Source organism: Podarcis liolepis, assembly GCF_965112155.1.
Source record: "Podarcis liolepis genome assembly, chromosome: 1".
Taxonomy (NCBI): Eukaryota; Metazoa; Chordata; class Lepidosauria; order Squamata; family Lacertidae; genus Podarcis; species Podarcis liolepis.
Genome location: NC_139554.1, coordinates 47,911,908 through 47,936,885, shown reverse-complemented (window position 1 = coordinate 47,936,885; position 24,978 = coordinate 47,911,908). Strand labels below are relative to the sequence as shown.

Genomic DNA, 24,978 nt, shown 5'->3' with positions numbered 1-24,978 from the left:
ACCATTTGAGCGCAAGAAACAGGAATGGCCTTCAAAAGAGGGCAGGAACATTAAGGGCACGGAAGATTTATGTTTCTTAGAGCTGGGTCTAATGAAGTGGGAGCAATCATGGCATCACCCTGCAAAGTTATTGTGCCAGCATCTGTACTATTTTCCTGCAGCCACAGATGGGAGGAATTCTCCTGTCCTTAGCAGTGCCTTGACTGAAAGTACTTATGCTGCTCCAGAGGAATAGGAGTTTAACGCTTACAGAGAACCATAAAAGGTTCAGGGGAGTTTTGCTTCAGTACAAGGCAGTGCAAGGCAAACAAAGAATCCAATGGGCTATATATGGGGAGCAGCAGCTAAGAAGCATATCAGCAGGGAGTATCGAGCTGGCACAAACTGGCTTAGGGGGTGAGGAGTGGCATTAAAGAAAGCCAAGCAAGCTAGACAACTATGTAGAATTGGTATGTGCAAGTGGCCAGCCCAGGTACCAACGATACAGAGCAGGATAAGGATGTGTTAGTGTTGTTGTTGAATGGATTTCTTTCCCACCCTTCACCATAAGGTCCATGGGCAGGTTGCAACACCACAGTAATACAGGGCTAAAATGATTAAAGCTATAAATGAAGGTGGCAGTTGCACCTCTGTGGACATGGGCATCTGCAGAATTTTTATTTTTTGTGTGGAGGAGGGAGTAAAATATAGAAAGGCAGGGAGCAGGCTATATAGTGTGAGTACAGTACGCCCTTCCAGCAGATGTCAAAACGATAAACAACTACCTGACATTCAGAAGACATCTTAAGGCAGCCCTGTTCAGGGAAGTTTTTAACGTGTGATATTTTACTGTATTTTTGGTTTTTATGGAAGCCGCCCAGAGTGACTGGGGACACCCAGCCAGATGGGCGGGGTATAAATAATAAATTATTATTATTATTATTATTATTATTATTATTATTATTATTATTATTATTGTTATTACAGTATCTATACATTTTGTCTCATATCTCAGGTGGTTTATCCAGGGGGGGGGGGACAACTGCCCACACCTATGGACATCCATGCATGTGCGAAGGAAATTCCACAGCTTGTGGCTGCTACCCCCACAAATGTCTCGAGAGTGGTGTGATCTTAACACTTCAGAGGGTCTGAAGGGAATAAGGTAGACTTGCAGATATTTGGGGCCTAAGTCCTTTCACAGTGAACGCCAGAAGGACATAAAGCAGTCCTGTCTCAAGTACCAACTGTTCATATTATCTTCCAGTAACTGAACAACCTGAAGTCAACTAATCAGCTAATTTGAGGAAACATTTAAAACACTCTCTAGTCCTGCAGAAGTGGACCTCGGGTTTCTCAGAAAAGGGCAACCAAAATTACCGTGATGGAACAGCTCCCCTATGAGGAAAGGTTTCAGTATTTGGGAGTAGAAGACAAGATGTCAGAAGTGTATAAAATTATGCACGGTATGAAGAAAGTGGGTAGAGGAAAGTTTTTCATCCTCTCTCATAACACTAGAGTGCATGAACATCCAAGGAACCTGAATGTTGGAAGATTCAGGGCAGACAAAAAGATCTTCACACAGTGCTTGGTTGAACTATGGAATCTGCTTCCACACAGGGCAGTGCTGGCCACTAACTCAGATGGCTTTAATAGAGAATTAGTCAATTCCATGGGCTACCAGTGACTACTTGCCACACTGGCTATGTTCAACCTTCCCAGTCAGCAATAGTTTGCCTCTGAATATCAGTAGCTGGCAATCACAGATGGGAGAGAGTGCTTCTGCATTTAGGTTCTGCTTGAAGGCTTCCTATGGGCATCTGGTTGGTCACAGTGAGCACAGGATTCCAGACCAGATGTTTCATTGGTCTGGTCCAGCAGGCTCTTCTTGTGTCCTTATTCCCAGATGCAAATGCTGGATTTCTCAGAATCTTGCTACAGCCCTCAGAGTCTGCACTTTGTCTCAGTATTCCTGGTTCAAAATTTCTATCTCCTGCTATAAATAGGGTAGAAAAAGAGGATGCAGAGGGAGCAAGGACAGACACGCTTGTTGATCCAATGAGTTCAAGCAGAATCCATACTTACTTAGCAGCTCAAACTAGGTATGCATACTATTGTGATTAATACTTCTGATTTTAAAGATGCTCTCCAAACAAAGCAGGAATTAGCTATCCTCATATTCAAAATACTTTCTCTCTCACCTCACCTCCCTACATATAGTAGGCAGTAGCAATGCTGTACTCCACTTAAAAAGAGAGAGAGAAACCTAGCCAACTGAATTGAGTCACAGATATGAAGAACTTAAGACACATAAAGCTGAGATCAGCTGCCATGGTAACCAAGTAACATGGTAACTAATTTAGATTGTCCCAATTTGGAGCAGGGTGAAAAGGAGAAAGTGGCTGCAGATGAGAAACAAGTCAAATTTAAACGTAACGCCTAATCTGTTTGCATTAAGAACTACGTAACATCCATTTAAAAAGAAAAAAATTGCTAAGATTAAAAAAGGCTGGATATGCCACACACAAAGATGAAGATGACGGTGGGTATTTAAGTATGTTAAAACTACACTGACACTGATCTGTTATGACTTGGGACACCTGGTGCCACTCCAGGTGGAGGTGTAGAGTGCAGTGTGGCTGGGGAAAGTCCAGAGGGCCAGATATTGAGGCCTGGAGGGCCACATACACCCCCAGGGCCTCAGACTCCCCACTTCTATTCTGGAAGTACTCAGCTGCAAGATCATGAGAAAAAACCATTTTGCTTAAACAAAACAAAACAAAGAAGTATGTTTTAAGCTTTAGCTGCTTAAATCCATAATTTTAAACAGGAGTTATTCAAAGTTATTTCCCCCTCTCTTCAAAAACTGAGGCACCCACTTAATATTATCACCCAACATGTGATAACCCAAGGAAAGTCTATAAAGTATGGCTGTGAAAAAGCAGTAGGAAAAGATGTCATCATTTGAACAAACTTAGTCTCTATTTTCAGCATGTTTCTAAGTGTAATCCTCAATAGCTGTGTCCCATTAAATATCATCTCTTGCCTGTAGGAATATTATGCATTTACGATAAATGAATTTTAGTTAGACACATGTGGGTATAGGTGTGTTAGTCGCTTTTTACAAATATTAGTTCTATTGTTTCATAATAATCACAGAGGACAACTGTAATATAAGTAGTCGTGGACTGTAACTATTCTAGTTTATACATTGAAACATAATAAAAGAGAGGAAGAGAGTGCCATTTTAAAAATGTATTGCTTTATGTATGCATGTCAATGGTGAAGAATCTCATTAGCGCACACACCTTGACATTAAAACTGATTATCCACGCTGCTTAGGCCTGGTTTGCACAACACAGGAAGCCAAATTCTTTCTTACTAAGAGTTCACAAACAAGCAGGTTCCCAGAAAGGAGTTTAGAACAGCTTTGACCCCAACACTTTTAAGCCAATGTTTGTTCCTTATATTCTCTGCTGTGAAATTTCTTACAGACCAGCATGGCTACACTTGGTTTTTAGAAAAAACAAAGAGTCAAATACCACACCAGCAGCTAGAAACGCATGCTGTTTGATTAAACGTCATTTAATACGTAACCAAAATACATTTTCCCCTGCACAGCCCATTTTCTGTCTTTCACTCAGTGAGTGAATAAGTTAAAGCATTTGTAATATATTTGAAGCATGGCACCTTCCGAGTGTAAATTAATATTAACATGAGAATGGAGCAAGCTCTGTTTGTCTTGCTATCATACAGATTAATCCTTGGCAACAGTTGCTAAGCAAAACATTTAGAGTTTACTATCCTAAAAGGTGCTGGGCTCAAATTTAGATTATTAGCCAAGTGTAATGTTTCCATGTCAAATCTGGCTCACTTTCCAGGCCTCCTTCTCGGCTGTCTCCTCCTTGCCAGTTAATCAAATGTTGAGTGCAAAAATAATAATAAAACTGATGTGTGGGTAGCAGTGAACAGGAAAATGAGGAAAAAGGGAATCTGCAAATAGTCTACTCTACCTCGCAAGAAGAAGAGCAGCTACAAGAAACAGACAATCCAGACTATACCGTGTACGGCTGACCCATTAGAAGAGATTGGGGCGGAATCTGTGGCCCTCCAGATTTTGTTGTACTCCCAACTCCCATCAACCCCAGCCAGCAGACCCAATGATCAAAGATGGTAGAAGTTGTACTCCCCATACCAGAACTAGTGGAAGACACAATGATGTGTAAATGTTCTCCTACACAGGCACCCACCCACAGAGGGAATACAGGGGCCCCTTGTGTTGTACAAGAGCAGGGATCATTAATGGTAAATTATGTCACTGGTCTGGCTGACAGCAGACTATGAATGGCCAGAGCTTGTAGCCTGTTGGGAGTTAGCTATCAGTGACAGAGAAAGGGAGCTGAGACTTGAAGGACTTGATGGAAGCTCTGAAGGAGTCTCTCTGCCCCATGTATGTCTGAGCCCTGTAAATAAGGCAAACCTCTTTTTACTTCTCCTCAAGCTACACCCCGATTGTCTTCAGTTTGTTATCAGTAAGTAAGTTATCATTTTCTTTTCTCTCTGGACCCTGTCTGCTTTATCCAATCCCTGCTTTAGAGAGACCTAGTCTATTTAAAGAGTTGTCAAATGCTTCTTTTGAGATTACAATTTCATCAATACATCCTTACCTGATCATATAAACTGGGATTAACTTCTGACTATCTAATTTCAGATTCAATCCATTGCTAACCTGCTACCCCAGTCCATGCCATGTCTCTAAAATTCAATCTCCACCACCTGTATTTTCACTGGTTCCAATAATATCTGTCCATTTTAATTGGTTTATTATATCCATTTCATATTAATAAGGTCCTGCCTTTTAAAGTTCACCACTCTTGCTGCTTTGTGCTCTGCTTTTTGCATCTATATTCCTTCCTGTTCCTTTCATTCTCCTTATTCCAATCTTAATAACTCCAGCCTCTCTCAGTTCTTTCCTCTGTCTATTCATACTCTAGGGCAGCACCTTATTGCCAGAAACCCCTTGCTCTATGTACCCATGCTATTTCATCTTTAGCTACTGTAAAGAACTGCTCAAAGCTCACATCTTTTCCCATGATTTTTCTAACCAATTCTCTTTCTCCTTCCCCCCTCTTCAGCTTGGTGCCTCCTCTCTGGGTTTCCAGTTACATTTCATCCCTTGCTTCTCTCATACATTATGTCTACCTTAGATTGTAAGAAAAAAACAAAACAAAAGGGAGCATCCCTTAGTGGTTATAAATAAGATTGTATTAACCTCTCTTTAAATGGGATATGACCCACTGTGCACCCTTCTACATTTCTACAAAGAGACATAGAATATTATAGGACAAAAGGAAGCTAAGAGAAGAGAATTCAGGAGGTTAGAAATAACAAGAAAAATAGTTCTTAGATTATAAATCTGTGGGTAGATGCAAAGACAATTTAATAATTCTTTGAACAGCATCTAATTGCTTTAAGTGTTTGTGAAATGTTAATAATTACTAGTTACAGGAGGCAAAACCAGGGGTGAAGCTACCCATTCACAAACACCTGAATAGAGCTTCCTTGCCTGGTCATTTGGAGAAGACTTTTCCTTACTCAGATGACACAAATGAGTATATATTTTACAGGGTTGATATTTTGCAATGAGGGCTTTCCTTCTGGTAGGAGGTGGAATCATGTGGCCTTTTGATCCCTTCCAATGTTATAGTTTTAAGACTACAATACTTAATCCTAGCTAGTGATGGAAGATTTAAAAACCAGGGTCAGGCATTCTGGATTCCGGACAATAAATTTGTCATGATAAATCCTACATATTTTAGGCATGATTTATTACTTCAGAAGCCCAAACAGTTAGCATAACCTCATCAGCTGGAACTAAAGTGTACTACTGCAGGAAAACTTGCGAGCACGCACAAGAAGCTGTATTTCTTTTAAGTTTGTGAGACAATAAAAATATATTGCTTCCAGGTGTGCTAAAGAAAGGATCAGGGAGGAGCACTGTAGGTCTTTTGAGTAGTATGCCAAACGCTTTGCTCATACACTTTAAACCATAGCTTAAATTTAAACTAGAGTTTAAAGTGATGTGCAAACCAGGCCGCTGAAATTGAAAACAAGGAGACAGGCTGCAAATTCTGGGATTAAGGCCCATTGAACTCAGTGGTATTCACTTCCAAGGAGACATGCATAGGTTTCCACAGTAAAGTCACAAGGTGTAGATTATTTTTTTTTAAGGGTATGGGGAACAAAATGTCTCATGTATGCTACCACCATCAACCTCCTTGCTCACTGCAATGATGGGAATGCATGGCTGAGCCACCAACAGTTTCAAATGCTTCAGAATCCCTGTTTGTTGTCTTAGGCTCAAGAACCACCCTTCTTTCTATTTAGGTCTGTTTACATACAGCCTGTTTTAGGCTCCATACAGCACACAGAGTTCTAGATCAAGGCCTGTGGCATTCCCTATAAGAGATTGAATGCACTCTTTAAACTACTTTTCCATAATCCAGTTATGCCATACATGAAAGAAAATGAACAAATGGCATGGGTGGCAAGTATTAGTCAGCCACCAGGGAGAGGAGGTGAGTTTTCTTTCTTCTTCCCAGAATGGCACAATTGGGGCACTACATAAAAAGCAGAAACTGGAGATAACAGCCGATCATTTATCGACAGTAGCATTGCTTCCCAGGACTTCCCTTCCATGGCCGTATCCATTCATGAATATATTGGAAAGCAGAAGCCGTGGCAGCTTGAAAGGGGAAAGTAAACTCCCCAAAGTACCGAGAACAGCAACGCATTAAACAGTGAGTACAACAGCCAAGGTGAATGGTGGCAGAAGTGTTTAACGTTTAATGGTAGCAGCAACTAATACAGTGGGTGGGAAGGGGCTGCATAAGCCAATCTAACAGGAAATGAATTTGTAGTGATGGTTTCACTGTCTAATTGTTGTTAAGCAGCAGAAATCAACTGAAGGCCATATATCAAGGTGTGTGCATGGCTAGGTAAGGTAGGACAGTATGTGTGCAAGGGAACATTTACACGCTGTTGTGTCTTCTTCTAGTTCAGAGGTGGGGATTTGGGGCCTCTGCATATTGCTAGACTACAACTTCCTTTGTCCCTAACCACTGGCCATGCTGGCTGAGGCTGATGGGAGCTGGAATGCAATGACATCTAGAAAGCCACAGGTTAGCCACCTCTGCATTAGTTCTCAGAAAAAGGGGTGGGAGGGCACATGGATATTTACAACTCTGCTCTCTAAAAATGCTCAGCTTTAATGTTGTACTACAGGGGGCAGCAGGGACAGCCCACCCATGAGGTAAGGGGAGGCAATTGCTTCAGGCAGCAGGATCCACAGGGGCAGAATATCTCATTGTAGATCTTTATTCCCAGCTTGTTCCAAATATCTTCACTCAACCCTTCTTTCCTACCGGGGAGGGGAAAGTCATTTGGTGGTTTGCCTCACGTGCCAAAATGTCTTAGGCCAGCCCCTGAGGGACTGACTTAGGTACTGGGAAAAATTAGGATTCCATCCATTTCTTAGCAAGCACTTGCCTTTGTCCTTCAGATCGTCCAATCTGGTTGATACATAACTGAGCTGCAGAAACTCAAGAGAAATGCCATTAGGCATGTGATGAAATTAAAATCAAAATCATCATCAATAATTGTCTCCTCAATTCTCCAAGACAACTCCAACAAGAATCCGGGTTTCAGGTGTGGGTAGAGAAGAACAGCATAGCATCTTTTCCACAAATGGGTTTATATATATATATATATATATATATATATATATATATATATATATATTCTCCAGTCTGTCTTCAACATTTCAGCAAGCGCATTTGATGCAATAGGAGATGCAAGTCTGTAAACACAGTGAATTAAGATCAGATCTGCTCACCTTCCATTAATAGGGACACTTTGTACAGGATTTAATTTCTGGAATGAAACTGGAATTCATGATAATCTGAAATATTAACTAAAAACAAAATAAAACAGAGATGACTAAGTAACACTGGGTTCAGGGAATTTAAGCGGCGCTTCCGTGTCCTTTGCGGTTTTTTGGTGCATGCTGTGCTTCTATGTCATATCCTCTTCCTACAAACAACTTTTTGGCTCTCCATTCTCTCACATTTCTTCTCTCATCTCTGGGCATAATATCCCCGCTCTGCACAGCACCTATGCCTCTGCAAGCACAGCATGCAGATTAAACAGGAGTAACCAAGCATGCAAATTAAGCGTGTTTATGCAAAATTAACTAAAATGGCATATTTTGTGGGCAATGCTTTTGTTTGTTTGTTTGTTTGTTTGTTTGTTTCCTCCCCAAGGAAGAATGAACGGCTTTGGCTCCTAAAATATGCCAAGACCATAACAAAGTCTACAGCAATAAATGTTTCTTCTTCTCCTCCTTTAATGAATCCCAGCTGGGTTTTCCTGTTGCTTTCCCAGTCGCAACATAGGTCAAAACACACACAAGAACAAGGCACTTCAATCTCACAGCACATCTAGTCTGAAAACTGACAGAGCTTTGGCAGCACGACACACCACTGTTTCAACACTGTCACATCTTTCGTTTTTGGTTCCTCTCTAAGCTACCTTCCTCTGCTACCCACAACCCAAGTTACTTCAAGCCACAATACTGTGGGCTTTTTGAAGAGGCTTGAAATCGATATTCTTCATGATGCTTCCTCTCCTACACAGGAATCAATTTAAGCTTTGTGTTGTTTTTGCTAGCTGTTGTCCATAATGCGATAGTTAGCAATAGAAGACAATGAATCTAGAGCAGTACAATGACGATTAGAGGAGGTGGGTGCATGTGAAGTGATTATTAAAGTAGCCAGACAGATAGAGGAAGGGGTAACAGAAGGACAATAGATTTTAGGTTTGTCACTACTTGCCCCAACAATGGAAGAGACAAAAGGAGAAAGTAAGGATCCAGCCATGAATGAATCAGCAGAGACAGAAGATTGACTCACTGAGACGTATTTAGAAAAATAAAGTTGTGCTTCAGGGCTTGGAAGCATATTTAATCTCTAGGCAGGAAAAGAAATACTGTATTTAATTTTAAAGCATTATTTCCCCTTTATTCTCCTCTAGCCATATCGCTTCACGATTCTATTCTATTGTGAGCTCTCAAAAGAGAGGGAAGCACTGTGAAGAAAATGCAGCAGAACAATAAATTCACAAGTACATTTTCCAGATGCTCTGTAAAGAGCGAGTGGCAGTTGTCAAGTAAACACCTGGTATGGAAACACCCTCTCAGCACATCTGTTTGTGGACAAGACTCTTGTAGGCAAGACTCCCAAAATCCCAGTTCAGGATCCGGCTTGGAAGCCATCATCGAGCATAAGGCAGGATACTACACAGCAATCAACACCAGAGGTCTCAGATAAAGATACATTATTCTGGGACAGAATCTGCTTAAAATATTCAATAAAAAATTTGAAACCTATTAGAGTTATCCGGCAGTCAAAGATATTAAAACAATTTTTAAAAGTCCCCACTGCAACAACATGTGGATTTCAAAAGGAATGATCTTGGTAGTCCTTGTGAAGTACCGTACACAAACTGGGAGCACAAATACTTGAAACACACACTTAAAGGTACCGTATTTTTCCGTGTATAAGACTAGGTTTTTCCCCTTTAAAATGTCAAAAATTAGGGGGCGTCTTATACACGGATACATCTCCCCCCATTTTCTTAAAACTGAGTCCCCCAAAACAGTATTATACATGGGGCGCCCTCTAGATGGAAAAATAAGGTAATTTAGCCCCGAATGCCTTCTAGTTTTGATGTCCAGTATCTTGTCTGTCAGCCTTTCCCTCCTGCCAAGTTTCAGATTTTCCATACAAGTCTATGGCAGAGGTTTTTCCAGCTGTTTACAAAGACGGTATCAGTTTTAACATTCATACAGCACCACAGTAATGAATAGAATATAGCCAGTAAACAGCAAAACCATCAATCAATCAATCAATCAATCTTTATTACGGTCAAATTAAAGACCAGACAACAGAAATAGCAATAGCAATAATAACAGATATATCTACATCAGTACCAAGGAGCAGAAGCAGTCAACAAAACTGAAAACTCATTAAGAGGGTGAGAGGAATTCCTGAAAAGCAATTGCAAAGGCCTCACTAGTAATGTGCCAGAGAATGGGTACATCAATTCAGGCAGCAGAATAGGTGCTTCTACGTATATTGCTTACAAATCAAGAGTTACCAGTTTGACAGGGTTACCCTCTGTATTTACAGAATAATATCTACATTATTGAAACATTAAGGCAGTTGGTGGGCTAATATGTTAACCTTATTCTATCATACTTTAAACATTGTTACGTGCCACAGAAGGGTGTAACTATGAGCATTGCAAAATAGTCACTATAAGGTCATCTGTACATATATTTCAGGGGAAATGTTGAGAAATAAGAATTCCCTAAACTGTTGCTTTTTATGCACCTATTTAAATATCCCCCCAACTACCAATGGCTGTTCAGACAAGCACAGAAGGAGTAGCCAAGGCTGAAGGCAACGTGACAGGACAATACTATATATGCCTACTTAGTGTAGGATTGCAGCATGAATTAGGGACTGAACAAAACCTCAGCCTTTACATTAAACCACATCTCAGGTTTCCAAGGCCTTGAGGCAGAAAATGCCCACTCACACATATAAAATAGCAAAAAACAAACCCTCTCACATTTGCCAACACTATGATATCAGCACTTGGTTTCATACCACGCTGAGTATGATTTGCTTCATCCCATCCCTCAGCATTCCAAGAACAGGAAACAACCAACCCAGCCACATCCTCATAATAGGCTGCATCCAAGTGAGGGAGGAAAAAATGCCCAGTTTCCTTTTGCATTCAGCTGCTTTGCAGCAACTTGAGCACATTCCTGACTAGCAGGTTTACTCCCAAGGAAGCTGTCCAAGCTTCCATTGTGAGCAGCAGCCTGGGCCCTTTCCCCACCAAGCAAGGAGGGTAAAAGTGAGGGGCTGGGGGTGGCAGAAAGCAGGTGGTTGGGCACTGGGCAGGTGGTTGGGCACTGTGAGAGGGGAGCTGAGAAATTTGGAGAAATCAAAATGGAATAAAAGTATGAGAGAGAAACAGAAGAGAAAGAGAGTAGAGGACAGAGGGAATGGATAATGTGTGGCATTTGTAAAGTGCCACAGGTTTTCCACTTTCAGCCTCTCATTGCTAATGTAAATTAGGTTGTGCCTGTAACACAGCTTGGATTGATTTTGAGCGGCTTCTCTGTACCCTGCCAGTTTGCCATTTGTTGGGGCGGGGATAGGTAAATCATGGTCAGGAAAGGCTGCTCTGCATCTCCCCCCCCAGATAAAGCCACGTGCTTTAAATCTTGGTTATACCATGGTGTAATTACACTCACACATAAATAGTTTTGCGATTTCTTTAATCAATTTAATTGTTTTTACAAATGAGATTAATTTAAGCATGCTAAGGGGTGATTAATGCACATTAAGTGATCTTCAATGTGCAGCCCAGGAGATTTTCTGCTGAAAAGCAGAAATATATTGGCAAACTGTCTTGGACCTGCCACTGCTCACCAGAATGATGTGAAAACCTCTGAAAGCAAAGGGAAGCAATGTTTGCTTTTATTTCTCTGAACCAAGCCCACAATAGTTTCTCAGCTCCATAATAACAAGCCTCTTCATTAGGTTCTCTTGTTTCCCTCCCACCCAAAAATCACTTATTGGTTAGATATATTCTTGCAGTCTCCCCACTTTTCACCTGGCCCCTGGCATCAAGCAGCCATGCCGAATCTGCAGATTGCATCCCCTATTAGGGTGCAAAGGAAAATCTAGCAGTAGTGAACCTGCCTTAAGAGCTTGTGCCAAGGAAATGTTTGAAATTTGGAACTTTTGCCAGGAATGAACTCAGATTTGGCTCCCTGCATATGGATCGCAGTCATTCTTCACACATAAGTCCTATAAAATTTTGTGGGGCTTGCTCCCAGGTTAGGACTGCAGTTCTGCTTGCTAAGGTGTGATAAATACTGTAAATATAAACTGAAGAGTGCCCTCCACACACTTTTCTGTTTAGAGAAGCAGAAAAACTTTAGGAAAAGTCATGTGTTTTAAATGTATGGTTTATAAGATACATATAGGGAAACAGAGAAATAGCCCTGCCACCAAGTGTTAGGTGTCAGGAATATCAGTACAGTGGTACCTCGGGTTACATACGCTTCAGGTTACATACTCCGCTAACCCAGAAATAGTGCTTCAGGTTAAGAACTTTGCTTCAGGATGAGAACAGAAATCGTGCTCCAGCGGCACGGCGGCAGCAGGAGGCCCCATTAGCTAAAGTGGTGCTTCAGGTTAAGAACAGTTTCAGGTTAAGAACGGACCTCCGGAACGAATTAAATACTTAACCCGAGGTATCACTGTACAGCAGTATGGTAGGAAATGGATACCAAAGAGGAAAACTTTACAGCACAATAGGGAGATAACTCCTTGGCTCCAAACCCTGTCGCAAACATGCTATTGCCATTCACTGTTAAAATACAACGAAAGAATCAGAAACAGGAAAATGAGTCTTTCCTAATTTTACTAAAACTTCCAGTTAGTTGCAAGGCCATTTGTTGGCAACCTTTGGGTTGCGTCAACATTCTGTCCTTCCTCTCCCCGCCCCCCATCCAGCCTTTATTGCAGCAGCCATTGCCAAACAACCCACTGCCCTTATTACGTGTATTCATTCCTTCCCAAGACTTCATTTTGAGGCCTTGATCTTATCAGCTCGACGTTCTGTTGCTTGGCGCAGAGTTTCTGGGACAGGTATGTTAAGACTTAACTCACTAGGTGAAAAAAAAAATCTGTTGCTGCTTTATTAGGTCATGTCTAGCTATTAAGAGTTCTGTCACAAAGCAATCCCCACAAGTGGAGTGGGGTGAGGTGGGGTTCCTCAGGCCTGGGTGCTCTCTATCAAGCCCTCAGGACTGCTTTTGGAGTTCCAAAGGCGGTGGTTGGATGGTGCCTTGTATGCCACCTTCTGGCAACTGCAGCAGCCAAGCTGGTGCCAAACATATTGCTTTCCTTTCCTTTGGACCACATCAATGAGGTCAAGAGGAGGGTCTTGTCGTCTGGGCAGCCCAGGAGCTCCATACACACTGCCCAGGCTTGTTCCCTGGGGAGGTCACTTTGGTAATAATAATAATAATTTATTATTTATACCCCACCCATCTGGCTGGGTTTCCCCAGCCACTCTGGGAGGCTTCCAACAAAAGATTAAAATACAAAAATTCATCAAATATTAAAAGCTTCCCTAAACAGGGCTGCCTTCAGATGTCTTCTAAAAGTCAGATAGTTGTTTATTTATTTGACATCTGATGGAAGGGAGTTCCACAGGGCGGGTGCCACTACTGAGAAGGCCCTCTGCCTGGTTCCCTGTAAATTCACTTCTCACAGCGAGGGAACCACCAGAAGGCCCTCGGCTCTGGACCTCAGTGTCCAGGCAGAACAATGGGGGTGGAGACGCTCCTTCAGGTATACTGGGCCGAGGCCATTTAGGGATTTAAAGCCACTGAATTGTGCTCAAAAACATACTGGGAGCAACTTTGGTGCTGCTAAGCAGTGGTTTGACTTCACCCCCAGAGAAGCACTCCATTGTCTCTTGAGACAGATGGATGCCTACAGTCTGTTCATAGTGGAAAACATCCAAGTGGAAACTGGAAAACATCCACATGGAAAGTCTCGTCGTATGTCCACCTACTCTGCTGAGATGTGCTCAGTAAAGCTCAAAGACAGCCACTCTCTACACAGTGGCAGTGCAAAGAGTTGCTTCATGATGAGAAATGTGTTGTGTAAATTAGCCACTGTGTGGAAGATTTCACAAGCCAGCTGTTTATGGGCTTGTTGGACCTAAGCCCATGGTGGAAACTAAGCCTTGGGATTTCCCTGCCTGGCAAGTATCTGTTCCAGGCCTGACATTCATCTCATGCTACTGTAATTAATTTGTAAAATCTGACTGACAGGTAAAGTTGCAAAGCCACTGTGGACTCTGCCCCCTCACAAACAACAATCTGTGTTCCATAGAAGGGTTGAGTGAGAGCAAGTGAAGTCAGAGATGGCTAATGTATGGCCTGTAGGCTAGATGCATCCCAGAGCTATTATTTCGGAATCCTTCTGGCCCTAACAAAAAGGTTTTCAATCTGTAACAGGAATGGGGATTCCACACTTTAATGTTAAATCTCTCTTTTGGGTTTTGAATGTATCACTGTACATATCTATGCATTATGTTATGGCCTGACAAATGTTCCTTACAACTATGAAGCCCTGACAGCTACATGGTGCCAGATTTATGGCAAATATATTTAAGGCATCAGTGAGAATTAGAGAGTTGCTTTCATGCTGCGGAGCAGCCTTCCTCAACCTGCTGCCCTCCAGTTATTTACCGAACTTCAGTTCCCATAATTCCCAACCATTAGCCATGCTGGTTGGCACTGATGGGTGTTTCAGTCCAAAATAACTGGAGGGCACCAGGTTGGGGAAGACTGTTCTAGTGCAAGTAAAGATGCAATGACAGCCAGTGTTAAATCTTTCTCAATAAATTGCACAGATCTGCACACCCAAAACTGTGGTTGATATTACTTCATCTTTGTATCAGTAGCTGCTGCAGTCTAGCAGATACTGTGCGGGGCTGGGAAGAGGAACCATGTTTCAAAACCCTAATTAGTCATCAGAACTTCAAGCAGACATGCACAAATTAGGACTCAGCCGATTGTAACATCACAACTGACCAATTTACCCAAATGCAGCTTCATACATGGATTGCACAGCTCACTGCACCACCATACTGATAAAGGGCAAAATATTTGGGATCACTCCCTAAGCATCATTAGGGGCCAAGCTTGATGATGTGGGAGGAGGATAAGTTAGGCAGCAACATCATAGTAGGTGTATTTCTCTCTTGTGCTAACCTCTGGGACCCAGTTGTGGAAAGGAAGCAACATACACACACACAAACAAGTGGGAATTATTTGGTGGGCATTTGGGAGGGAAGTAATAATCTGTAGGGGAAACCTGGATGGGAAATGAATCTGCAGAGAGAGAAACATCTCAGTCAGGTCATGCAGGCTAAGGAGTAGTTGCTTAACAACTTCAGAAAACCCCTGCTGGGTCAGACAAATCTTCATATTGCCTAGCATTCTGTTTCTAACAGCAGTGAGCCAGGTGCCTCTGGGAACCACAGAAGCAGGGTGTTTCAAGAGCAGTTTTCCATGCAGATCTGGCCCATAATAAGCAACATATTGTTGTGACTTTGCAAGAAGTGTAGTTTACCAGTCCAGGTCCTAATGGCCTTGCAGCCCCTATCAGTTTTGAGAGTGCATGGCAGAGGTGGGCAGAATGAAGATCAGCATCTACTGCTAGGTGCTCTGGGAGATTTGCAGTTGATCGGCAAAGATTTCTGACTCACAAGTGCTTAATAATTGCAGCAACAAAATTATTTATTCTACAGGTACTTAAATCAGGCAGTTAAAACAAAGTAACCAGGACTTTGTACAATTTCGATCACAGCCAATATTTTTACCAGCTGCAGTAAGAAAAGTGGGAGAATCATAACTGCTGCTGCAAAGGATGGGCTTTATTATTTACCATGTAGCATCTAAGAGGTGGTTCGGGCATTTTCCTTTGAGTAAAAACCACATTCACTGGCATCTTAATGCAGACTTTATGGTTTCTGCTGTGGCTTGTTTATCCATACATCAGCTTGTCTCAAAGGAAGGGGTGGGGGAGGAAATTAAGAACATTGTGGCATGCTTTGAAAAGGAACACATGAAAGTTTCTCGAGGTGGAAATACAAATGTGCCGAGAAAAACCAACCAAGAGAGATTATTTTATAGAGTATGAGTTATGAGCCTTTTTTTTTTTTTACTCTAAGGGTGGGGTCAGCAATTTAAGGGGGGGAAATGTGCCCTTGGATGACCCTAAGTAGCACTTTAGATCCCAGATGAATTGTCCAGAAGTTTCCTAGAACAAATGGCTGTTTACTGGGCATTATGTGTGAATTGAGCTAGTAAGTTCATGGCAGAATCATAGAGTTGGAAGGGACACAATCATGGGTCATCTAGTCCAAACCTCCGCAATGAAGGAGACAGATTGCACCGGATCTTGTGCTTATATTATCTGAATTTCCTGCTTTCTCTTATAACCAAACAGTTGTAATAACAGAAAATTTGTGAAGGAAATGTTAAGGCTTTCTACTCTAAATAAACCATTTTTCTATACTGTGAAAAACAAATTACGTAGTTCTAATTTGAATCTTTCCTCTGTGTGTGTGAGAGAGAGAGGCAGGAGAACTGTCCTTTCTTCTCTCCATCCTCCCCTCAATAAACCACCCCAATAAATGCCACGCCAGCCCTGTAATCAAGGCATTCAAAAGGGAAATAAATAGAGTCAGATGATGGTTGGGGTTACTATAGCGTGTGACTCTCTTGCAAGAGGCCATTGGTAGGACAATAATTTGGATACTGAAAGCTACTGTCACAGGATGTTTACCCTTTGATAAGGGGAAATGATTTGGAGGTTAAAGGTAGGGACTGAACTACAGAACAAATCACAGCTTATTCTTCACATGTTCTGTTTCTTTCCCAACGGCTGTTGTCTCAAGCCTTTTTACTGAGATGAACATCTGGGATGGGGGTCAAACAAACCATGGTTAAGGAAAGGTGCTGGGTTCACATGTAAATTACAAGTCATAGCTTAAGCAAAAAGTTTATAAGCCAACAACTGAGCAGGGTTTCATATCAAGGTGGTTTTTTTGCAGTCAAATCACTTGCTGTTATGTGGGAACCCTGCAGAGCGCTTTAAAAGTGATGGTGTAATAAACCACTGTGCACAAACAAGGCAGAAAATACTTGACCAGACAAACCAAGGCCTGTTTAGTCCAGCTTTCTGTTTCCAACAGAGGTGAGCCAACGGCTGCTGAGACAAGCTGGGGTTAGAGATGCTGGATGCATGTAATATATAGATTAGAACTTCATTACCCACCAGATTTTGGACTTCCAAGATGTACCATCACAGTTATCAGCTCAAAAAGCATTATCAAAATAATTTTTAGAATGCATACTTCAAGAGAATAAATAATAGTTTACAAACACTTTTGTTGAGAGAGAAAATAAGTATGAGTGCATATTTAAATACATTTTTGTGGGGGGGGGGGGAATAAAATTCTGATCATTGGAAGAGACTTGTGGGTAAACACATTCAAAAGGGGACAGAGCAGAAAGAGACTGATTCAGGAATCCCTAGAAGAGTTGGAACCAAGCAGGGAGAAATTTAGAACATGGCAGCAAGGTAGTTGAGTGATAGTTGGGACCTTGGTGTTCAGACCCAGAACTCAGTTTGTGGCACTGGACAAGTAAATTATCTCCATCTGTTCCAGTGTTCTATGCCTAACAGTGACCAGACAAATGCCTCCAAGAAGCTTCCATGCTGAGGGCATGAGTCCCCTGCAGTTCTAAAGCAAGGCAAGAAGGAAATTGCATTATTTTGTCTCCAAGAGCTAGTATCCGAAGGTATACTGAACCTCCTGTTTGGAGCCAATTTTCTTGGATAGGACAGGCTTGCATGGGGTGGAGCAGAGGGGAGGAGCTTTGGGTGGGTGGAGCCAAGAGAAAGTGCCAGTCCGAGTAGCTTGGCAGGGTGGGTGGGACTTGCGCCATCCCCACCTTTTGCAGGCACAAGCTGGCACTGGTGTCCAGGTGTGCCTTCATTGCTGACTGAAGCCTCAATACACATCCAGAAAAGAGCATTCTACCAGAGGCACAGGTGCTTTTCATGTATCACCTTCTACAACCCAGCCAGCTTGCATTCACGGAACAGCTACTACTGTACAACCCAGAATAGTGCATGTGGCAAAGCAAGGTTTACAGCCAGCCTTTGTTTGATTTAAGGCACAGCCGCCACCCTCCCTCCTTACCCTCCTCCAAGCCTAATGGAAAGCAGTTTGTGAAAGTTGGATGGCTTTCAAAATCGGCTTTCAATTGCGCCCAATTTCTTGTGTGAATTAGTAACATACTCAGCAGACTCTGACACACCCCGTGAAACGTAAAACTCAAGAAAACAGTTCCACAGGGCACATATCTGGGGTGTATGAATTAGTAATACAAGAGACACTACTTGTCCGTGTCTACAAACTCAGGAAAACCTCCCACATCTGTAACACAAGCAGCTACCTTTACTCTAGAACAATTTGCCTCTTTTGTTGGGATCCTTCTGGGAATTCACAACACAGTGCAAATAGTGTTTGTGAGGTGACAGATAGGGCACCATGCATTAAAAACATCCTGTATAATATGTGACTCCTGCAGAGTTGTTTGTGAGACCTCTAAACATAACCCTCCTACTAATTATTCACCTAGCTATTCTCTCTCTCTCTCTCTCTCTCTCTCTCTCACACACACACACACACACACACACCATATTCCTTTCCAAATTAGATTTCAGATTGCTTACGCTTTCCATGTGCTCTTAGAGGCCTCTCCTTTAAAGTCAAGGTTGGGTTATTATTCTGTTTAACTGGTTTGCTTTCCAACCTGGGCTAGCTAAGTAGAAACATTCTTCTTGTCAACCCGTAAGTTAATGTAACAGCCTTGTGGGCAATGTATTCTGATATAATTTGACACCCAGAGGACTTGTGAGAACACAAAATTAGCTACTTTAACCTGGTGAGTTGCCTTCCTTTTTAGGACTAGTTTACTGTAACAATTTTAAATATAAAAGAACACAAGAATGTATTCTTGATCCTAATGAGAAAATAGGTTTAGTCAGTGCAAAGAACAGCTTGGGGTTGATAGGATGGCTGAGTGCATTATTTTCTGAGTCAGGCTTGCTGTTTACCTTTGCAAAGATTACGAAGCACATTTTAAAGCCAACTTATAAAGGCGACTGCCATGGAAGTAGCTGAAATGCTTCCCAAATAGAGGACATATACTATTGTCCACCGAGATGCCATGTTTGGAAACACTGGGCATTGTGAACAAGTTCTTCAAACAAGGGCCATGTAGCAACCTGACTTCCTTTGGTTATGAAACCAGAAGAATCTCAGTGGTTGCAAAATTAGCAGTTAGTTGCGTGAGGTTTCAGGAAATGTTTGATTCTGCCAACTTTACAACAGAAAACTCTAACCTGCCTGCAACATGCTACAATTGAATGAGCCTGAGTTTCATTGAGTATCAATAAGAAACAGTGGTTAGCCTATAAAAGCTGTGCCAGGGCTACTATAGAAAGTTATTTTTACTGGGGAATGAAAGGTCAAGGTTGGAAGTTCTATTCAAGCAATTCAACAGGAACTTCCCAAAAAAATTGTATTAAAAAAAAAGAAGCACACTAATCCTGTAATTCAAACCTCATGTGGAAAGTGCAAAGCCTATATGGAAATGTATTTAATGTAGACGTATGTTTATCATATTTTGAATATGTTTATGAATTTTTATTGTCATATTTTATTCTTGAAAATTGCTTTGGGACTTGTTGTGGGAAGTGATTTGTAGATTCAAGAAACATAACCTAACCTCTTTCTTTTAAATGATTGATGCTATGATGAGATTTTTTTAAAGTTTTAAAATAGAAAACCTGCCTGCAACACACACACACACACACACACACTTATGCCAACACCACACCTGAGCAGAAGAGCTGCACAGTCCTTTTCAGGTTGGTGAGGTCCCAAGGCTGGTTTTTGAGAGAAGGCAAAACATAGGAAACTGCCTAATACTGAACAGACTAACAGAACAGCACATCTATTTCCGTAGTCTCTATACTAACTGGCAAGGTTTCAGAAAGGTGAACTCTACCTGGAGGTGCCCCAAATTGAACCCAGGCTCTTCTGCAAGCAAAGCACTGAGCTATGGTCCTTCCTACACACCAGATATTAATCCTGTTCACAATTCCCCTCTGCCTAGGTCAAGGCTTATTTATTTATCTATTGATTTAAACACTCAGGCAGCTTCTCTCTGTATATCTCTGTAGACAGCAGAGACTCAATGGAAGGTGAGGAAATCTCATGTGCATGCTGGAATACCACCAAGGAGAGACACATTAAAATTCAGGGTCCAATCTACATGGAAGTTTTGGTGTGAAAACAGATGTGCTGTCACAGGCACTGGTGACTTTAGCCCATTTTTCTCCCTGTGGTTATGAGGCCATCCTTCGTACCAGAAGCCACACTTTCTAGCCTATGAGAAACGTACTTGCTTTGTCACACTTCCTACATGAAAGTACCAGACTGCAAGCCACAGCACAGCCAAACTCCAAGCATATTTCTTTTGCTTTTCAAACTTTATGAAATCACACCAACCACTACTATATCGCCCTTGGGTCCCTCCCTAAATCAATAATTCCCCATACTCCTCCTTTCCTACCTTCTCCAGCTTGCTGATGCTATTCCTCCCCCACTGCTCATCGTCTGTCGTTCCCAAGAGCACATGCAGAATTATTCCTTTCCCCTCCAGTATCTTATGTTCTGCAGTTTGAGAAACATGTGGCTAACCTGCTGTTGGACTACAACTCCCATCATCCACCACCATTAGCCATTCTGGCTGGAGCTGATGGGTGTCAGAATTCAGCAATATGGAGGGCAGAAGGTTCCTCATGCTTAGTTTACAGAGAAATGCCAAGTGGTGTTGCAGATCTGCTACTCCAAGTGCTGCTTTGGTCCATAGGACAGCATTAATAATGAGACTTTGAGCCAAATCCCAGCTTACCTGCAGATTCATTAGATAGCTCCTATACAAGGGAAGAGTGACTTATAGGGATACTATAAGGAAATGTTGTTACACACCCTGAATGTTCACAGACTCACAGATTTGTAGAGTTGGAAGGGACCCACGAGGGTCATCTAGCTAGTGCAAAGAAGGGATGTAAGAACTTCCTAACGTTAGTTTTCCAGAGTAACTGGAAAATATTTGGAATACAAAATAATTGAAGTTTAGGTTCATTTAAAATAAGGACTAATTTGTCAGACATACTCCTTGCATCCCCAAATCAGGGGATGGCCTACAAGGAATGCCCACATGACCCATTCATCAGCAAGATTGCATAAGTTGCATTAGTTGCCAGTTGGCTCCTTGACAAAGTTCAGGGTGCTGCTGGTTTTTAAACAATAAAACCAAACAGTGTGATCCTATGCATTTCTGTTCAAAAGTAAGTCCCAGAGATCAACTTAATTCCCTAACAAGTGCCTTTAGGACTGGAGTCCTACAAAGCTTGAGCTCACTATGCCTTAGGGACTATATTTCTGGACTAAAACTCCCACCATACTTAGCCACAGGACATACCAGCTGGGACTGGTGAGAGGGAGTCCCAACAATATCTGAGGAGCCACAGGTGAGCCAGTCTCCTCATTAAGAGTGACAGATTCAGCTCTGCTTGGATTTTCCCCATGGTTAAAAGGTTAGAATAACAGGGGCGCAGAACAGGGTCTGATCAGTGCCCCCCAGCACTTTAGAATTAACTACTAATTCTATGAAGCCTTTTAAAGTTCTTCCAGTTGTAATGTAAAGATGCATACACTAGAAATTTCTCTTCTACCCAGTTTCAACAGTATTTGATATTTTGTCTTGAAATTATGAGCTTTAACGATACTTGATTTTTATGAAGAATTAAAAAATTTTGTTTACTGTCTTTATATGCTGATTTCATGTAAATTCTGCTTGGCATGTAGACATTAACTGCAAAAAAGAGAGATAAAATAATTTGTCTATGAGAAACGAGGGACAAATCCCTTTGTTCTACTATATACAGAATTTCTCCCTTTGCTGCACAAAGTTTACTAATTAAAACGTCATGTTGTTCTAAGAAAAAAAGGGGGTGAGAATGAAGAATCATCTGCCCATAACTCTTCTGTGGTAATTTAAATCCCTCAGTAGCAACTTCTGCTGCATCCCATGGGCCAGCGATTTAACATTCCCACCGCATGGACTGAGAATTAAATTACCATTCCTCTCCCTTTTGTTGTCATGCCAAGGTCATCCGCCCTGCACCCCATTCTTCAATGAGCATCCTTGTTTTCTGGGTTTGTTTCTCTTGTCTTAATTTTCTCTACGAAGCCTTGTCAAGCCAAGATGCATATCGCTGACGGGAGTTCTTTAATTAACTTAGCCTCCATTGAAGGCACATCATCTTAAAGTATCTATACATCTTTTCATAAACTAGGCAAGGGGAACGACAACAGGGTATTCTCCAATTAGTCAATCCCTCAGACTGATACATTCCCACCTTTATTCAGAGCTCCTTGGGAGGGGAGTCACTTGTTGCTGTTTTTAAAAATATCCTTCTTTTACCCACCAGACTTCCATCAAAGTCCTTTTAATGTGGCAAAATACATACAAAGCTCCAGCCAGACACGCAGAAGCCATTCCCTCTGCTGACCTCTTCTGTGTGTCACATAGCTAGGAGGCAACTTTGCCAAATGCTTCCCCTCCTCTTCATCGGGCTTTGCCGTCTGACAAATGACTAAAGGGAAATGTTTAAGGGCTTAGGATTCCAGAGTGAGCTAATACAGGATGCCTTTGGTTATTGGGGGGTGGGGGGCAGAGAGAGAGAATGAAGAAGCTAGAACGCCTCCTAACCTCCCTCCCCCGCCTCCCTAAATTTAAAAATGGGATGAATGTTACCATTTTTGGACATGAGTTTTGCACAAGCCCAGCCCTAAACCGCACCATTCAAAACTTGAAGTGAGCCACCATCCCGCTAGCGAAGGGCAGAGAGCGAGGGAGAGCGTGGCTCTGCGCGAAGGCGGTTCACGAACACCAACCAAGCCAACCCATCGGCCTGACATAGCCCCCGCTTAAGATAGCCTGGACCCCCACTTCCCCGCTCCGGATTCTCGCCCTACAAGAAAGAATTTGCAGGCCGCCGGCACGAGGCCGCTGGCCAAAGAGATCTGGATTTCCCCCCGGGTTGCTCGACCTTCCCAAAGCCACTTTTAGATTTCTGGCGGCTGGAAGCGGGGGGGGGGGACCCCTCCTTAAAAGCAACTTTCCTTGGCGGGTAACTGCTTCGGGAGAGGAAGTGTTGCCGTTCATAATGACACTGTGTGGCAGGGAACACGCGCTACCTACGCGCCGCCCTCCCCTCGGGGCGAAGGAGAGGGAGCCCCGCTGCTTCCACCTAGCAAGGCGGCGGCAGCAACAAGGCGCGCGTGCTGCCCAGCCACTTACTTCCCTGCTCGAAGAGCCCCTCCGGGAAGGTGGCGTTGCGAAACGCCGGAGAGGCCAGCCGAGCCAGCCTGTCTCCCGCCCGCAGGCGAGGAAAACATCTGTTGCTGGAGGAGGAGGAGGTGGAGGAAGGCAGGCAACTTCGGCGCCGAGGCATTGAGCAACGCAAACGGCTCCGTCCCTTTACCTTCCGCCACACTTTCCGCGGCCGACCGCCTTATTTCAGCAGCGTCTCCCCCTCACCCCGACCCACCTCCCTCTTCTGCACGTCACCTCCGCTGCCTTTCGCTAGCAACCTCATGCTTGCCTCTGACGGTGTTTTTTTAAAAAAAAACAAAAAGCTTTTTATTTTAGAAAAAAAGGCTACATACGGACTAAGCATGATCTGGCAAAGCTGGTCTATTCCGAACGAAATAGATCCCTAGCCAAGCCTATGGAACAACTTTAACCCCCGCCCTACTGCGCGTGTGTTTTAAAGCGAGTTCTTGGTTATTATCAGCCCTCTCCAATTATTGCGCCCTGTGAGCGAGACGCCACCGTCCACACAAGACATTATTTCCGTGTCGGATTGGCGACGGTGGGGACGGCGGAGGAGGATGTGAGCGAGCGTGCGTGAGGGAGGGAAGCGAGAAGATCTCCCTTGGATACAAATCCTTAGCCGCGCTGGGCTGAGCGTCGCGCCCACCCCATCCCCGCCGCCCGCCCTGACACTAGAGAGGAATGGAGCGGCGCTGAAATTATTCCACGAGGTTCCCGAGGAGAGGGCGGCGGAGGCGCAGGAGACGGGCGCAGCAGAAGCGCCTGGTATCCTGGGCTCAGCAGCTGCTCCGGATCTACACAGCGTGGGCAAAAATCAGGGGGCAAAAGGAAACTGCACAGCAGCATGTGCGGGTTGGCGGCGCCCACGAATCTCCTCGGCGGCGCCCCACGGGATGCCGATCCCACACGCTCCCTCCACGCTCCCAGATTCCGCCTCCTCCTCCTCGGTCTCATCTAGACTGATGGGTCTTCTGCTCCCCTCCCCACCGCCCACAGCCGGAGGGAGCGAGATCCAGGTTTACCTTCCTCTGTTGCTTTTCCCAAGCCGGATCCAAAAGTAGATCCCTGTCCCAGTCGTCCTCGGGCTGCATGTAGTCGTTGGTTTGCTGAGAGTCATAATGATCCATTCCTGCGAGAGGCTGCCGGGGGTCCTTCGGTGCTGCTTCGCCTCGTCGGGGCTGCTGGGCTCGACAGCTCCCTGCTGCTGCTGCTGAAGGCGCAGCTCCACTTGCAGCGAGAGCCGAGAGAATAAGGCAGCTCCCCCTGCCAGATCGCAACCTAATCTTCGCACACACCGAAAGGGGTGGGGGGTGGGGGACAAAGCGGCCCTGCCTCCCGATTGACCTTATTGGTTCAGCGGAGTTGCCCAAAGTTCATTTTCGAGGGCCACCCTAACCCCGATTGAGTCTCTCCGGTGTCAATCGCAACTTCCAGCAGCTCTTATAGGTCGGTTTAAGAGCGCTTTCCTCTCCCCCTCCCGGCTCCAGTTTCCTTCCCTCTGCACATGTGACGTCTGAATTTCATCTGCTCCGTGGGAGCGGCGTGGTGACGTCTCCCCTGAGTTCGGGGGAGATTTTACAGTTCTAGTCCCAGAAGCTGCTGAGAGGACAAATATGCAGTTTTAACCTACTGGTGCCCGTGGTCATGTGTTGCAAAGCAATGCAAGGAATGTGAGGGGACTCGGTAGGATTCAGCGCCTCCTTTCTCTTAAGTGGAGCATAGAGTTAGTCACCGTTACGAGAAGTTCGGTGTCTATGAGAAGATCCTGCAGCAGAAGACACTGGGAA

At 43.5% G+C, this 24,978-nt stretch overlaps 1 protein-coding gene and 1 long non-coding RNA gene across 11 annotated transcripts in view; one reads left to right on the top strand and one right to left on the bottom strand.

Annotated features, from left to right (window-relative positions):
- The window catches only part of ACTN1 (actinin alpha 1), an 88,918-nt gene extending 64,226 nt beyond the window's left edge, over positions 1 to 24,692 (bottom strand). Inside the window, exon 1 of one of the 8 annotated variants that reach the window (XR_014527024.1) lies at positions 24,214 to 24,496. Coding sequence is in view for 5 of the 8 variants with exons in the window: in XM_083506838.1 (XP_083362964.1) it covers positions 24,214 to 24,318 (105 nt within the window). In the remaining 3 variants the exon portion in view is untranslated. Of the gene's footprint in view, positions 1 to 24,213 lie in introns of all 8 variants that reach the window. The other 7 variants (XR_014527025.1, XM_083506838.1, XM_083506836.1 and 4 more) reach the window with 7 other exon arrangements.
- On the top strand, positions 4,283 to 9,646 carry LOC310710383. Of its 3 annotated transcripts, none has more exons than XR_014528012.1 (3): positions 4,283 to 4,511; positions 6,211 to 6,779; positions 9,070 to 9,646. It is a non-coding gene; the product is annotated as an uncharacterized lncRNA (long non-coding RNA). The 3 variants fall into 3 exon arrangements; XR_014528013.1 differs by having other exon boundaries at positions 4,283 to 4,515; positions 6,367 to 6,779; XR_014528014.1 differs by lacking the exon at positions 9,070 to 9,646 and adding an exon at positions 7,541 to 7,673.
- Positions 24,693 to 24,978: the final 286 nt, after the last annotated feature.